We start from the raw sequence: 16,320 nt of genomic DNA on the forward strand, positions 1-16,320 counted from the left end.
GTGATTTAAATTGATTTTCCAGTTCAACTATTCATCGAGAACTAGGTCCATACAAAATGAAAAAAACCTCTTTTGAGATGGTGAAATCCATCACCTTGAATAAACATTTTTTTTTAGACGCAATGTTCAATATCTCCGTATTTGCATAAATTTAGAAAATGATAAGCTGCACCTCTTTAAGCTTTTTAAATTGCTAATTTGTCCTGTGATTGCTTTGCTTCCTTTTTCGCTTTACAAATGTGCGTCTATCAATTCGAAGCTTCAACATACTCCCTGGCAACCCCCTGGGCAATTGAACTTGTGAGTCCAATCTCCCCCCCCCCCCCAGCCTGAAGGACTTGTTTGATGGTCAATTATTTTGTAAGGCCGTGACTTTCTACGCATTGACTAAGTTTTGAAACCTAGACCTTGTAGGCCTTTCACTCTTAGCCATTCTCTCGCCAAAGCGAACTATTTACCTTTTATAACAATATTCCGCAGGAAAGACTTGACATTTACTGTTCAAATTCCCCACCCCTCGGCATGGATAGATATACAGTAACAAAAACAGCGTATTGCATTTTCAATTACAACTCAAAACATCGGTTGTTAAAGCCCTAAACGGCTGGAACTTGTTACAGATTGTGTAGCCTCCTTCGCAGAAACAATTACGATGTGAAATAAACGAATGATATAGATGATTCAATGGCATTTCATTAAATGGTATTTCACAGTGGATCAGGAAACTACATGATTGACTACTGAGTGAATCTACTTTCAACGATAAGACTAATGATGTATAACACTCACCCAGTCGCTTTTAAGGATGTTGTGTAAATAAGATCTTTAAACTGCACCGCAGTTTACCAAAACATCCCATTCATCCACTCGATTTTGAACAGTTTCAGCCAAAAAGGAAATTGCAACATCTAACAGCAAAAAAGTGGGTGAAAGGACGTGATGAATAAAACTGGTTTTGTAAATAGAATAAGAAGAATAGTAAGTTTTGAGGTCGGCTAAGAAATAGATAAAGATGTCGTCCGTCTTTTCACGATGGAATTGACACGACGCTATCGACATTGCCGATTCTAGCAGCATGCAAGACGCGTGTCATATTTGAACCTGGTAATGGGCATTGCTTTCCGTAGAGTCTCTGTGGATAAGTGGCAGAGAATTGGAGCGCGGAATTCGAAGGTCTGAGGTTCAATTCTTCGTAGGTACTCAGAAGTTTTCTCTGTCCCACGCTCGTGAAAGATGGAAAACACCTTCCTACAAAGAATGGTGCTCAACTGTATTCCCGAATATCGCGATCTCAATAAAAGATGTAAAAAAACTCTTTGCTCATTTTAGTGTGCACCAAGAAATGTTACCGGGAATCTCTTTCTAATAATTATCAAAATACAATAATCTAAGTATTATTTAACTTGTTGTCTAATCTTATTGTTAACCACATTATTATGTACAAGGATCCATTGCGTTGCTTTCGCAAACCCATTTCAGTTCTTATCGCTGCACTGGTCGCAAACGATTTGTTGACAGGATCTGCTATAAGCGGTCTTCATATACGGAACGAAATATCGTGCAAAATTCAAAGGATGAAGCGACGATTGGCACGAGTTTTGAAAGTATCATCAGTCTCTTTGCCATAAACAACGGCACATTTCTTATCATGAGCTTGTCCGTGGAACGTTTAATCGCCGTGGCCTTACCGTTTTACTACCGTGCGACGGCGAGCGGTAGAAAAACGCTGGCATGTGCAGTTTGCGTTGTGGCGTATTCCGTGGTTTTTTGTTTGCTTCAATTCACTGGAATTCCGAAGGGAATTTACGACATGTTGCAAGTTCATTTGAATTTGACTTTTCCACTCGTCGCTGTCCTTTTTTTTAATTTCGTATTGCTAAAAGTTCTACGCGGATACAGACGGTCCAGACGGCTCGCTTGCTGCATGAACTCTGACGCTAACGACAACACCGTCTCGGCAAACGAGAAAAGACTCGACATCGATAGACAGTTCGCATTTACAGCCATTCTTATAGTTCTGTTCCTCTTTATTTCGCATTTGGCATTTTATGCTATTACTCTTCTTGAGGTACATTGTTCTTATTGTGCTGGGATGTGGCTGGTTTCGTGTCGGCGAGTCTCGCTACCATTTCTCTTCATCAACGCCGCTTGTAATCCATTTACCTACACATTTCGCATTCGCGAATGCCGTCGATCTCTAAAACTCCTCTTTTTTAAATGGCAAGAAACAATTGAGGTTTCTCCGAGAGCCCCAGTGACACCAGACTCCACAAGGAGTCCAATCGCTCTGCGAAAAATGTCACAGGTCTGTCCGAAAACTGGTAGAGTTGTTAAAACGTTCCGGGATAAACACATCGCTGACAGTTTTGACATGGGAATTGTTAATCCGCAGGATATCACGGATGATTGTGAATCTGATGTATGGGATACTAAACTGTGATAGCTATGTTTACGGTCGTGACTTAGATCAGGTTTTCGAGTAAGGACTGGAAGCTATTATTATTTTTCGGTAAATTAAGGATATGAGAAATAATAATAGGTTCCATTCCTTACTCGGAAACCTGACTTTTGAAGTAGCCATTCAGTTCCTTTCCCGTTAGAGCCTGATTCCCTTTGCATCGACACGAAATAATGCGAGTAGACTTTCTTTTGCGCTATGAAGCCTGTCGATTTGGAGGCAGAAAGTGATTTGACCTTGCGAGAGGTCTGCCAGGGTTCTTGCAGGACCCGTCCCAGACCTCACGCATGCTCACCTCGCTCTCGCGAGCTCCGCTGCTCTCGCCGCAGCGTAAATAAGAATTTGCTCGCAGGCTATCGAATCTTCAAATGGCAACTTGGCTAAAGGATCAAACCTGGTGTCCATATTGTTTCTTTGATTTACCTGATGATCTCAGAAAAAAAAAAAAAGAAAGAAAGTGAAATGATAACAATAAGATAACTACTAATGATACTAAGGATCAGCCACATAGAAATTAATAAAATGAAAATAATAAATAAATAATAAAATAATAAATAATAATAAATAATATTATAACATAACTAAAGTAAAGCGCGCGCTCTGATTGGTCAATTTAGCGTCCCCCATTTGCCTATGGGTGTACGCTGCTGACGTAAGCAAATGCAAAGACTATTTTTCCGCGCGCGCTTGTTTTTTCTGGTCACGTAAGATTTGTTAAATAAAAGGGAACTCTTTAGCTACAATGTATCAATGTTATGTTATAAAACAAATGGTAAACACCACACCGTACACTATTGAGTTATGGATGCACTTGGGAGGTTTGCTAAGCACTCAAGAAGCTAGAGTCGCTCTCGGCTATCGCCTCGAGCGACTCTTACGCTTCTTTCGTGCTTAGCAACCTCCCGCGTGCATCCATAACTCAATAGTGTACGCTGTGGTGTTTACCATTTGTTAAAAATAGAAAATAATAGAGAAATAAAATTAAAAAAATTGAGTGAATGACTGGATAAATAAATGGGAAAAAAAATGAAACAATCGTTGAAAATTTTCAAATAATCAAGCAACCGCTCATCGAAAATCTAGCAAATGATCCTTGAAAAAAAGACGACATACAAGTTTACGAACGCGTACCTCTTTACGCCCTTACATCAGAATGCATATTCTCTCTCATGTTATCTTTTCATTTCCACCGCTGCTGATGACGAGAATTAGTTTAGCGAGCAAAGCTGCTCAAGCTGGAGATCATTTCCTTTCTTCTCATGATCCTAATGAATGATTCAGCCGTTTTATTGTAAGGAGAAATTAGATGGTGGTCACTCTTACAGGTTACAGGTTTAAGCGGGGTCCAGGAATTTTTTAGAAGGGGGGTTTGCCAAAACAATTTTTTGTTACATTCGAACTTGAATAAGCTAAGAAATATTTTGATATATATAAGAATTTTTGATACTTTCATTTGAGTACAGTCGAACTTGTATTTAGCGGTCACCCATAGGAAATGGCGACAGCGGTTTATGGCGGGCTTGTTGACTCGCAAGGTAACCACTGTGATGACAAATATTGTGGTCGATAAGAATACAGACTACCTTAAATCACTGTCGATTTGTCTTTTATCACAGTATTCACGTTAAAAAAACCATTTTTTCAGTGCATAGTACTTTGCGTGACACGTTGACGCAGGCAGTGTTGTTTCTACTCTTATCAACAACGGCAAACTGGCTAATTAGATTGCCACATTACTGCCAATTCTGGTTAAATCTGCCATTGCCTTTAGGAGAATGATTATGTTGGAACAGCCACGTGATCAAACAATACACTGGAGACCTTTTTTATTGATAGCTTGACTCCTAGTTTCCAGTATCACTTACAATGCAACAACAACTTAAACTTACCACCTAAGCTAACTGAGGTGTGTTCTCTTCAAAGACTTGTAAAACAATCAAAATGTAATACTTCTATGAAAACAATGAGAAATTCGATACGTACATTAAGTAGATTCAAAGGCGTTCTTCTTCCTCGGTATCGGCTCTCTACTCCTTTCATAGGCGAAGGGTGGGGGGTGGGGGTGAGGAGGATTTTTTTCTCCTCTAGTAGGAAGAGTCTCTTTCAAAGGAATAAGCCATTTGTCGCATGAAAATATATGATATAAGCCCTCCCCCTCTCTGTCGCTTGGGCCCACGTTAGATATCCCTTCGTTTTTAGAGTTTTTGATCTGACAGGCGGTCTTCTATTCCCCTGCATTTTCCTATATGAGAGCAAAGCTCGATTAAAGCTCGATCCTCGGATGGCAATAATCGCACTTGAAGGGACTCGGTAACTCATATACAAAGTCGTATTCCAGTAGTAAATACAAGAAATGAACGTAAATGTTAAAGTGATTTGCTTCAATTCTCGCCGCACATCAGATAAGATGGATCGAACAAAAAATTAACGATGCATTACGATTCAAAATATTGCTTGTTAAAGCTATAATCGGCTAGAAGGTATCGCAGTTGCAAATGATGTAGTCTTCTTCTCTGGAAAAATTCTTATGGGAGATAAACACTAAAATGAAAAACATGATTAAATGGCATTGCAATAAATGGCATTTCGCAGTGGTTGAGGAACTTTGACTGCCGAGTGGATCAACATTCAGCGATAAAGTTAGTTGACACGTGACATTCACGTATTCGCTTTTAAGGACGTTTTGTAGATAATTTTGAAGAATTTGCTGCAGTTTACATCCCGGTCATGCACTCGATTTTGTATTGCCACCGACATAAAAAGTGCAACATCTTACAGCGAGAAACTGGGTGAAAGTGCAGTTTGCTATAATTCCCCAATTGACCCACTCAACGCTGTACTATCACAGACAGAAAACAAAGTACACTGTTGTGCCGTGGGACAGTAGGTGAATGGGAATAAAACGGAGTAAAAGGGGTCTACTTTTTCAGCAACAACCTTGTCGCTGGTTGTAGTATGAAATAGCAAGAGTTGCAATTCCCTTAGGATTTTTGATCTAAATAATTATGAACGTTCAAGCATGTTAACATTATTTAACTAGTTATCACATCTAATTTCCACCAGAATCACCTCTGCATTAGATGACAAGTGGTTCAGTTGTTTATTCTACAATAATATGATGGTCACCTGGCCATGACCAGCCATGTTGAAACAACATTCATTCTGCTGATTGTTTCCAACATTGTAGGATCCACCACCACCCCCGCAGGTATCCGAACCACGCTTTCCACTGCCTCCCCCTGAGTACCCTCCCCCTCCCCCTCCCCCATAACATCCACCTCCTCCACCAAACCCACCAGCGCATCCAAACCACACGGATCTCCCACCCACCCCTCCTTGTAGAAATCCCCTACCACCTTCTCCACCCTTTCCCTTGGTTCCATTAAAATTCTTCCCACTTCTTCCACTGGAGTAAAATCCGCCGCCACCACCACCTGAAATATAATAATGTCAAACTAAATCGGAAAACGTTTTGATGTTGATATCGTGAGCATATGACTGAAGAAATAATTTGTATAAACCTTTTTGTCATGTATTCAAAATGCTTGAATATGAGAGGTCATTAAAGTTATTCTAACCTGAACCATAAACATCATCAGCAGTTTGTGCACCAAGTCCATTGCTCCCCCCTGACCATGATCTGTACCCAGAATTCCCTGTTGTGTTTGTGCTGGCGTCACATCCATCGTGTCTTGATCTTGCATAGAGTATCCCTCCTCCGCCTCCAGCTATTATCAAAGGTGTGTCAGCTCCTCTCACTACAAATGTACCTCCACCACCTCCAGAAGAGTCATCGAGCGTGTTTATTCCTCCTTCCTGACCAACAAGTATCTGAATGATTTCATTCTTGTTTAAGCGGAACGTTCCAATCATTCTTGCTCCTCTTCCTCGGTACTGAGCACTGTTAGGGTTTATATCGTACCCTCCTGCTGCTCCTATTGCTTCTATTCTGTAGTCACCAGTGTACGGTACAGTCCACAGCTGAATACCGCTGGACAGTGTAACTTGTCTGTCATGATCCTGATCCGTATAGTAACTACCAAGCGATGTTGGTCCAAATCTTCCAGTGGCTTTCAGATTTGTGAACATGGCTTTGAATGCTGAGAGGAAAAATGTAAAATTGGCATCAATTGTTTATCGGACACCAAAGTTTCCCAGTGTCGTTTTAAAAAGTATTGAGATAAGTTGTAATTTCATCTTTTTCTTTAATGTTTGTTTGAATTATGATTCCAAACAAAAGAGAAAACAAATATATGGAAATTAGCAAAAAGAAAAGGCCACCTCAGACCTTAATTTTTCCTACACTGTTAAAGAAACTTGATATTTTTTTTTGACTATTTGGTGGAAAGTATGAGGTAAAAGTTGTTCACCCGACTCCTAACGTCGAGTATTGCCGAATGTTAGGGGGGTGTTTGATTGAATTTTCTGTCTAAACATATCAAGAAATGAACCACGTTAGTTCAATATGTGGAAAAATTGTCTATTTTAGTTCCTGTTCCTTGCAATGATAGAATCCTGATGGCCATGAATGTAATCCGCACAACCTCGATTTATGGATTCAGGTTTGATGTAAATACAAATTTAGCTTAAAGAAGGTGTGCTTCCATAGCTCTTAATTTGTATTAGTATTTAAGTTATCACAATTTACACCGAATGATAAAGCGCTTGTCTGAATTCGAAGTGCAATGAATACAGTTAGTATTCTTTTTAAACACATTTATTACCTAAGTTATCTGTGTATCTGCTGGTTCTAGTGGATCTGGCAAAACGTTATCAGTTTAAGTTCTGGAGAATCTTTCTATAAAAAACACATAATATTTGTCACACTTACTGCAATTGAATCCTGCTTTGCATTTGCAAGTGTAAGACCCGTCTGTGTTATTGCAACTTGCATTATAATGACATCCATGGATATTGCTGGTACACTCGTCCATATCTAAAAAGTTTGATAAAAAGCGGAGAAAGTGTTGGATGGACACCAATTACAAATCAAAAAAAGAAACTATTTCCACAGGGGAGCTACAGTGAGGGAAATTGTAGAAAATAAGCCTTATGATAAATTTTTAGGCTTCGACGTGATTCGAACCCTTCGCCCCAAGTCACTATTTGGTCATTACCAACAACAACTTTAGCAAACTTGACAATGATGCATACAGTCGAACCTGGATTATCCGGACTATTTGATTATCCGGACTTTTTTCTGTGGTCCCAATTTTTTCATGAATATTAATTAGTTGGGATCTTGAAAACTTAGAGTCGCAAAAAGCCCAATAATCCTTTCAAGACTGTTAAAACAGCGTATTATCCAGTGCACTTTTCAAAATTCGCAAGTGCGACGAGACAAAGAAATATTCTGATGTGTTATTTGTTAATACATACAGGCTGTGTAGCTATCACAATTAAAATGATGTTTTCGTTGCTGTATACCTTTCCTTTACATTTCTATCTCATTAATATTCATATTTTCGACTATCCGGAATATTTACCGAGGTCCCGACGAGTCCGGATAATCGAGGTTCGACTTTATCAGCAGTTAATGTTTTGATCTTCAGCTAAATCGCTCTCAGCCAAATTGAAAAGAGATCAGACGGGATGTCATCAAACCGTCTTCTCCTCTTCTCCTAACAATACAGGATCAGCTATCTATTATACCCGGAAATTTTTTCCTCATTTAATATGTTTAATACTTGGAATTGATTCAGAATCAGCTGATGTTATCCGCTGCTTGGTTAGCTCATACTGTAGAGCGCTAGATTGCTTAGGGAGGTCGAGGTTTCAAGCCACAGACTGGACTTAAACTCAGTGTCTTAACATAAATGGGGAGAATGTGCTGTCTTTGCTATAACATCTGGAAATGGTTAGACATTCTAGTCTTCTCGCATAAGGACGTAAAACCACAGGGCCTGTCTCCCACATCTTCTCTGTAGTGGTTGACAGGGGACTTTGAATAAATCACGCACTTATCGTAGAGAGTAGAGAGCGTTGCTCCCGGTGTTGTGGTCTGGCCTTATTTCTGAAAATGGGGGCATCTGTAAAAAGTTCCTTCAAAAAATGGTAAACTGCTTAATGCAGTCCAGCCAAATTCCTCCAAACGTTTTAAAACGTCATGAGTCAATGGATATGGCGCTATAGAAATACATTACCATTATTGCTATTATATATATTATTTGATGTCTCCATAAATATCTATAAATCTCACCTGTGCAATTCTGACCGTCCCCCTGATAACCTTCTTTACAGCTGCACATAAATGATCCCTCGGTTTTCTTACAAACAGCTTTGGCAGAGCAGTCATGAGTGTTGTCTGCGCACTCGTTTTTATCTAAACAAAGAAAACAATTAAGACTGATGAAACCTTGTCCGCAAGCTGGATGAAGAATCTTCGGAACATTAAAAAAATACTAGAGTGACCTTTTTCACAGTTTTCTCCCTTGTAAGGAACTGGACATAGGCAAATGTATCTCTTGTCGGTATATCCATTGAGACACGTGGCATTATGGAGACAGGGATTACTGGAGCATGGATTCTGATTGGATATAAAAACACCTATTAGTAAATATACCCGACCAATAATATCCGGGTTGACTCAAGATGATTGTATGGTTATGTGAAATCCCACCTCTGTAGCCCAATGAATAAAACCTTTTCTTGCTTCATTATTGTCACGATGTTTGGTGTGATCGGAATCAATTAGCTGGCAGAGCCTGAAGCCTGTCTCGTTTGGTGGGCCGATATTCACGGACACACAGGTACTTTCCATAAGGCACTCATATCTGCAGTCACCATTGAGCTCCGTCCCCATTGGCAGATAAGTTTCTTTAAATACGTAACCTTGAGGAGCATATCCTTCTTCTGGTTTCTTAAACCGAAGACTTCGGCAGCCAAAACCTGCATGCAAAGGATTGGATTTATGAGGAAAAATGCCGTCAGCATTTCAGCTAGAGATTTACTAACAATCTGACTAGAAACGGGAATATCACAGCTAAAGAAAAGCATATTATATATCATATATTATTAACCGCCTCCCGGTTAGCTCAATGGATAGAGCGCTGGACTGTTGTGCGGGAAGTCGAGGGTTCGAGCCCCTGCCGGACCAACACTCAAGGTCTTAAAATAATTGAGAAGAATTAGTTTGCTACCTTTCTATAACATCAAGAAATGGTTAGATATTCTAGTCTTCTCGGATAGGGACGAATAAATGGAGGTCCCGTCTCCTGCAGGGTTGGGGTAGGAGACGTTAATTTCCCACACACGAGATTACTGTATGATGGATATCCTCCCCTGGAGTGGGATGGGTGGGAAGGTGAGATCGATAGACTGAAGCGGCTGCTAGAGGCGCCTGTTATGCTGACGTCTGTTCTCAACCTTACACTGCGCCCGTAATTCAGCCTCTGGGCTGCAAGTGGTAAGATATAAACTATATTCATATTCAAAAACTGGATCATTGGATAATGCAATTCAAGACTTTTTATTGGCTTAGCTACTATTCCTTATGAGCCAATATACCATAATCTACAAATATGGTAAGCGCACGCGTGAGCTTAAAATTAAAGGGGAGCTAAAAAATTGAATAAAATTTAATAATTTAATTTAACGTTTGTAATAAAACAGTTATTCCACTCGCGCTTGTTGGATATGAGATGATTATAGCCAACTCGGCACTACGCGCCTCGTTGGTTATCTATCATCTCATATCCAACGCGCGCTCGTGGAATAATTATCAATTATTCTACCTTGACACTTACGTGTAACACGTGCTTGCGAAAAGTCAAAATTTTGGAGAAACCAACAAGGCAAACACAATGCGCAGTAAATTTTTAAAAATCATCTTTTCCGAAAAACAAGCTCCAGTGAAAGAAGACTACTTAAGGAACTTATTTCCGGCGCAAAAAACAATAGGTGCACATTACGTTTTAACTAAAAGATTAAGATGAAAGATAAAAATCGCTAAATATTTTCGCATGTGTGAAAATGGCATGTGGATCATATTTCAAAAGGGAATATGCAAATTTGTCCGTGAGTGAAGAGATCTGAAGTTCCATGGAATCTATCAATTGGAAGCAAGACTAAAATGGCCAAGAAATATTTCGGGACGCCAGATTTATTCAAAACAGTTTTTTATTCGCTGTTATAAGCGATAAACGTACGAATTTCGGAGCAACTTCAGAATACCCGTCCACACGAATTTCTTACGTGTACAAAGCCCACACGGTAAAATTCATCATGCTTAGATCGTTGTTTACTTGCCTTCATGACCGGAAATTGCGCGGCGTTATGTTGAAAATTCAGAAAAAACTTCGATTTGAGGTAAAATCTTCTGTTGAAAAATACTTTTTGAACACATTTTTATTCGAAAATAATATTTACCAGACCATCGAATCGTCAAATTGTCGCTAGGCCCTGCTTGAAGTCCGAAAGTTCGGTTTTCACTTTACGTCCATAATTCGCATCGCCTTTGAGACTCGTGGTGTCGTTGACTCAAGAGCTTATTCTGTCACCTTTAAGACCTGGATATCCATTATTTTCCAAGCAGAGTATTCTATAGCATTGTTACTTTACATTCTGAGTTCTACAAGGTCTAACTTGATCGCAAATGAACGAAAAATCCGACCTGAAAATTTTGAGAGTCGGCCACGCGAACGCCATATTTTCAAATTTGATCATTTGGTGAAGACGCATAGAGTAATGACCCTCTAGTACCCCCTAAAGCCAATAAAATATATGCGCAAACGACGGATTCTGACTGGCTTATTCATCTCCAAACTATAGAGGAAGTTTGGGGACAAAACTCCACTTAGTAGGGGAGGTAAGAGGGAAAGCGTTCTCGCGCGAGGCAATCGCGAGTTTCGGGCGGTTACGGGCGGTTCAGGTGTCAATGTGATTCAGGTGTCAAACACTTAAGATCAGCCATAATAGAAGACAATACAAAGCAACACGAGCATTTTCAGTTTGTTAATGAAATACAAAAAACATTTTAAAATGTCTCCCTTAATGACAGAACAAATGTTGCTGTGAGATCTTCTTGACAGTCTTTTGCGTTGAAAAAGCTTATCTTATTAAAGTGGCGCTCTTTTATCTCAACACGAAACAGTTGACAGCTAAAAGATAGCTCAACTAACTTTGGGACTGAAATGTCAGAGCTTATGGCTCCGCGTAAGATCTAAAGCAAAAATACTCTTTGATTACAAAATTGTCTTACAAGAAACTTTTTCAGACTTTAATATAAATCTTTCAACGACTTCTCACGAATGAAGTGTTTTTATAGTTTAAACTAACCGATGCCTTTTAATTCCTGTTGGATATGATACTTAAATGCAAGTAAGTTTTTACAATACAACTTTGTTCCTCCTCTGTATCCAAAATCAGTTATTTTACTTGGCCTCATAACAACTATAAGCCAATTCGAAAACTCTGTTTGGCCTATTTCGGCTTATACAAAAAATATATGAAAATATGTTCAGCCTGAATTAGAAAACTGTATGTTAATTCAGTTAGAGGATGAACCATCTGTTTTGGTACAGATGAGCAAACAGCCAAAACGCAAACCGTGAATGAAATAAGTTTTTCATTTTTCTCGGATGAGTCTACCTTTCATACTAAAATGAACTCAAATCTGAGCTGTCAAACGGTAAAACCACAGACAAATGCTATTTCTTGTTGTAAATAAGCCAAATAGGCGAGTATATGATGTCTGTCCATGTCACTGCAATCGCTGACACACATGGCTCCTACTTGGATGGGCGACTAAAAAACCTCCCCAACGCTGTGAATCTTTCTTCCGCTCAAGTTTCGTATACATGAACTTCTAGTCTGTAGACCTATCGTGCTGAAAACTGTTATTAAACGAGCCGAAATTTTCTTGCACTTTGGGAAAGCCTCGTGGCATGAAGGACATACCATCGTGAAGATTCTCTTAAGTACGGGGACTCAGCTAGCGCGCTTTGCAGGCTGAAGCTGAAAAGCGAGCGCAATTCTCGACGCACACATTTATAAAGAAACGACGTTTGGGCCACAACGTTTTAGAACTCAACAATTCTTGTCTTTTTTTTCCTTTTTTTCTATTCAAGCTACAAATCTACGTTGGGTGCCTTGGTCTTTACGTAAATAAACAACCAATTTGTAATTCGAAGAACGAAAATACTGAAGAATGGCGCTGAAATTTGTGCCGGTCAATTCAGTGGACAGAACTCGATATTTCCGTTGATTAAGTAACGTACATTCTGAAATAGTGTGAACTTAAACCGACAGAAAGTGTATTTTATAGCTCGTCCCAAGCTGGTGAAAGTGCTTCACAGTTAATATACAATGAAAGTCAATCGTAAAAATGAAAAGGGAAAATACAAACATTAATCGTGAAAAAAGGTGTCGCTTCGAATTTGTTGAGAATCATTAAGTGTTTAAATTAAGAGGGCAATTATAGACTCAAAAGAAAAATTTACCCTGGAAGAGGTACAGGAGTCCATTCTTTTCTACCTTGTTTCGCAAATATTATTGATGAAATATTGGAAAAAAAAATCTAAAGTCTTACTCTGGTTTCCTTCCGTAGGGAATTGAAGCCATCCTCCCCACAAAACGGTTTTGGACAGGAAAGATAGAACTAGTAAAGTGGGAATCTTCATTCTTAAAAACGCAGTGGAAAAGACGGTTTCTTGTCTATCGTTCACAGCCAAACAGCTCAAGCAGGGAAACTCTACCGTCGAGCTTACGCGCTCTTCGCGATGTGTTAAGTGTATAATTCAGCGCTTGCGGATTGCATAATCATGTGACTGACAACTGACCAATGACGAATCAAGCACTTCGCCTTCTTGAGTTCATCATAAAGAACTTCAACTTTATTGTTGTTTTTTTTTTAACCGTAAAATGAAATAGATTGGCAAGTTTTTCATGTCATTTTAAACTTAAAAAGTCGACCACAAAATTCCATTCTCTAAAAACTTACTGATCATAGAAATGACGTCAACATCTTATGCAATTTATGCTGGAGTGTCGCGCCCAAGTTTTCGGAAAATCAGCCACGCGCGACATGATCAATTCGTTGCTTTGTTGTTTGTTTTGTTATGTTGTTGTTGTTTTTAACTTAAATTGGTGTACATGTGTTAAATAATGAATTCTTCAATGAAATACCGGTAAGTAATGGATGGCAATAGACTTTATTAGCTTGAATTTAGAACAGATACAAAGAAGAGCTTTCAGGATAATCGAACCACTAATTTCTTACAGAACTGCATGTAATGTTTTGAATTACCCCACACTGGAAGAAAATGGGGAACGTCTTTGCCTCGAACAGTTCAAGAAAATTAAAAACTCACAGTTGTTATCATTAATTCCACAGAAAAGACTAGACGCACACGGCCGCCAGCTGCGCTCCAGCAATAACTTGACTCTTTTTGAATGTAGGACAAAACGATTTCAAATAAGTTTTTTTCCCGCAATGACGTCAAAGCTTAATAAATTATCGCAATAGACTTATATCACATTTGTAATAGTTTGTTAATAGAATCTTGTGAGCCGGTAACCCAGTCCCCCGGCAAAATTTTTTATTTATATAGTCTCATTTCATTTGTATAAATTTTTTGTAATTTCTTGTAAATATGAAGTATTTCATTTTAATGCCGAATTCATATCTAATAAACCATTACCATTACCATTACCAAATGTTTTTATCACCGCTTAGTTTTCATTTGAACACCGCTTGGCTCAGTATTGGGAAGTTGTTCTTCGAGGTCGTCTACATTCAACGTTGCGAACCGAGGACCAGCCCTCTTAAACCAAACATTTTGCCTCCGCTTCTTCTTCCAACAAGACTCGTTAAAACAGGCACAGAATCAAACATGATACAGGTGAACTTTTTATTTATTGATAGCCTGGCTCTAAGAAACAACAGATTTTACTTACGTCATAACCAAATGAACTGTAGCTAATTACCTAAAATACTTACACAATCCAAAAACAATATGTCTACGAAAATAATGTCAAATACATTAAATGTACAAACCGAGTCCAAAACGGATCGTCTTCATAGGTATTGGCTATCTGCTCTTTTTTAAGGGGGGAGACAAGTTAGGGTTTTTTTTCCTCTGGGAAAGAAGGAAGGAAGGATTGAGCCATTTGAAATAACGTGAGATGTCCTAAGTCCTTCCTCCTTTCTTTCCCATTGTTTGCTCAATGTTTAATTTGACAGGAGGTTTCCTATTCCTATGTGGCTCCTTTATGAGAGCAAAGCTCTACTTAAGGTCAGTGCCCGGATTGAAATAATTGGACTTCAATATTAATAGAGTCAGTAACTTATCTACAGAAGCCTTTTTCAAGTAGTAAATACACGAAATGAACGTAAATATTTTTTAAACTACTGATTAAACTTTTTTCAATACCCTATCGCTGACTTCTTAGTTCTATTTAAGATATTTTGACAGTAGACTTTATGAGCCGTCTGTGTTTCTGATAAAAGAAAGGATAACAACAAGGAGAATAACAAAATGTATCGATGAAAAAAACAAACAAAACATTAGTTAACAAACAATGGTGGGAAGATGTTACTATCTATGTTCTAACTATAACAATTAAATATATGTATAAGACAAAAAGTGTTTTAAATTTTCTCTCCAGTTCAACTATTCATCGAGAACTAGATCCATACAAAATGTAAAAAACCTCTTTTGGGATGGTGAAATCCATCACCTTAAACAAACATTTTTTTTAGACGCAATGTTCAATATCTCCTTATTTGCATAAATTTAAAAAATGATAAGCGGCACCCCTTTAAGCTTTTTAAATTGCTAATTTGTCCTGTGATTGCTTTGCTTCCTTTTTCGCTTTACAAATGTGCGTCTATCAATTCGAAGCTTCAACATACTCCCTGGCAACCCCCTGGGCAATTGAACTTGTGAGTCCAATCTCCCCCCCCCCCCCCAGCCTGAAGGAATGGTTTGATGGTCAATTATTTTGTAAGGCCGTGACTTTCTACGCATTGACTAAGTTTTGAAACTTAGAGCTTGTAGGCCTTTCGCTCTTAGCCATTCTCTCGCCAAAGCGAACTATTTACCTTTTATAACAATATTCCGCAGGAAAGACTTGACATTTACTGTTCAAATTCCCCACCCCTCGGCATGGACGACGGTCAAATACTCGTAGGTTGCCAATGGGGAGTGGAAGGTTCGAACTGATCAGCGTAGGAATAGGATAGATATACAGTAACAAAAACAGCGTATTGCATTTTCAATTACATCTCAAAACATCGGTTGTTAAAGCCCTAAACGGCTGGAACTTGTTACAGATTGTGTAGCCTCCTTCGCAGAAACAATTACGATGTGAAATAAACGAATGATATAGATGATTCAATGGTATTTCATTAAATGGTATTTCACAGTGGATCAGGAAACTACAAGATTGGTTACTGAGTGAATCTACTTTCAACGATAAGATTAATGATGTATAACACTCACCCAGTCACTTTTAAGGATGTTTTGTAAATAAGATCTTTAAACTGCACCGCAGTTTACCCCAACATCCCATTCATCCACTCAATTTTGAACAGTTTCGGCCAAAAAGCAAATTGCAACATCTAACAGCAAAAAAGTGGGTGAAAGGACGTGATGAATAAAACTGGTTTTGTAAATAGAATAAGAAGAATAGTAAGTTTTTGAGGTCGTCCGTCTTTTCACGATCGCATTGACACGACGCTATCGACATTGCCGATTCTAGCAGCATGCAAGACGCGTGTCATATTTGAACTTCGTAATGGGCATTGCTTTCCGTAGAGTCTCTGTGGATAAGTGGCAGAGAATTGGAGCGCGGAATTCGAAGGTCTGAGGTTCAATTCTTCGTAGGTACTCAGAAGTTTTCTCTGTCCCACGCTCGTGAAA

General features: G+C 38.9%; 1 protein-coding gene and 1 pseudogene across 1 annotated transcript; one reads left to right on the forward strand and one right to left on the reverse strand.

The window, feature by feature from the left end:
* The first annotated feature begins 1,361 nt into the window (after positions 1–1,361).
* Positions 1,362–2,915, forward strand: LOC148736703 (uncharacterized; annotated as a pseudogene).
* Positions 2,916–4,270: 1,355 nt separating this feature from the next.
* Positions 4,271–13,220, reverse strand: LOC148736704 (uncharacterized). The gene is made up of 7 exons (XM_088750002.1): positions 12,987–13,220; positions 9,078–9,346; positions 8,870–8,984; positions 8,658–8,780; positions 7,290–7,394; positions 6,037–6,558; positions 4,271–5,892 (listed from the first exon to the last, which is right to left on the reverse strand). Exons 1-7 carry the CDS (start codon positions 13,075–13,077, stop codon positions 5,564–5,566), a joined length of 1,554 nt encoding a protein of 517 aa, XP_088606128.1. The 5' UTR covers positions 13,078–13,220; the 3' UTR covers positions 4,271–5,563.
* Positions 13,221–16,320: the final 3,100 nt, after the last annotated feature.

Source organism: Stylophora pistillata, chromosome 2 (genome assembly GCF_964205215.1).
Source record: "Stylophora pistillata chromosome 2, jaStyPist1.2, whole genome shotgun sequence".
NCBI lineage: Eukaryota > Metazoa > Cnidaria > Anthozoa > Scleractinia > Pocilloporidae > Stylophora > Stylophora pistillata.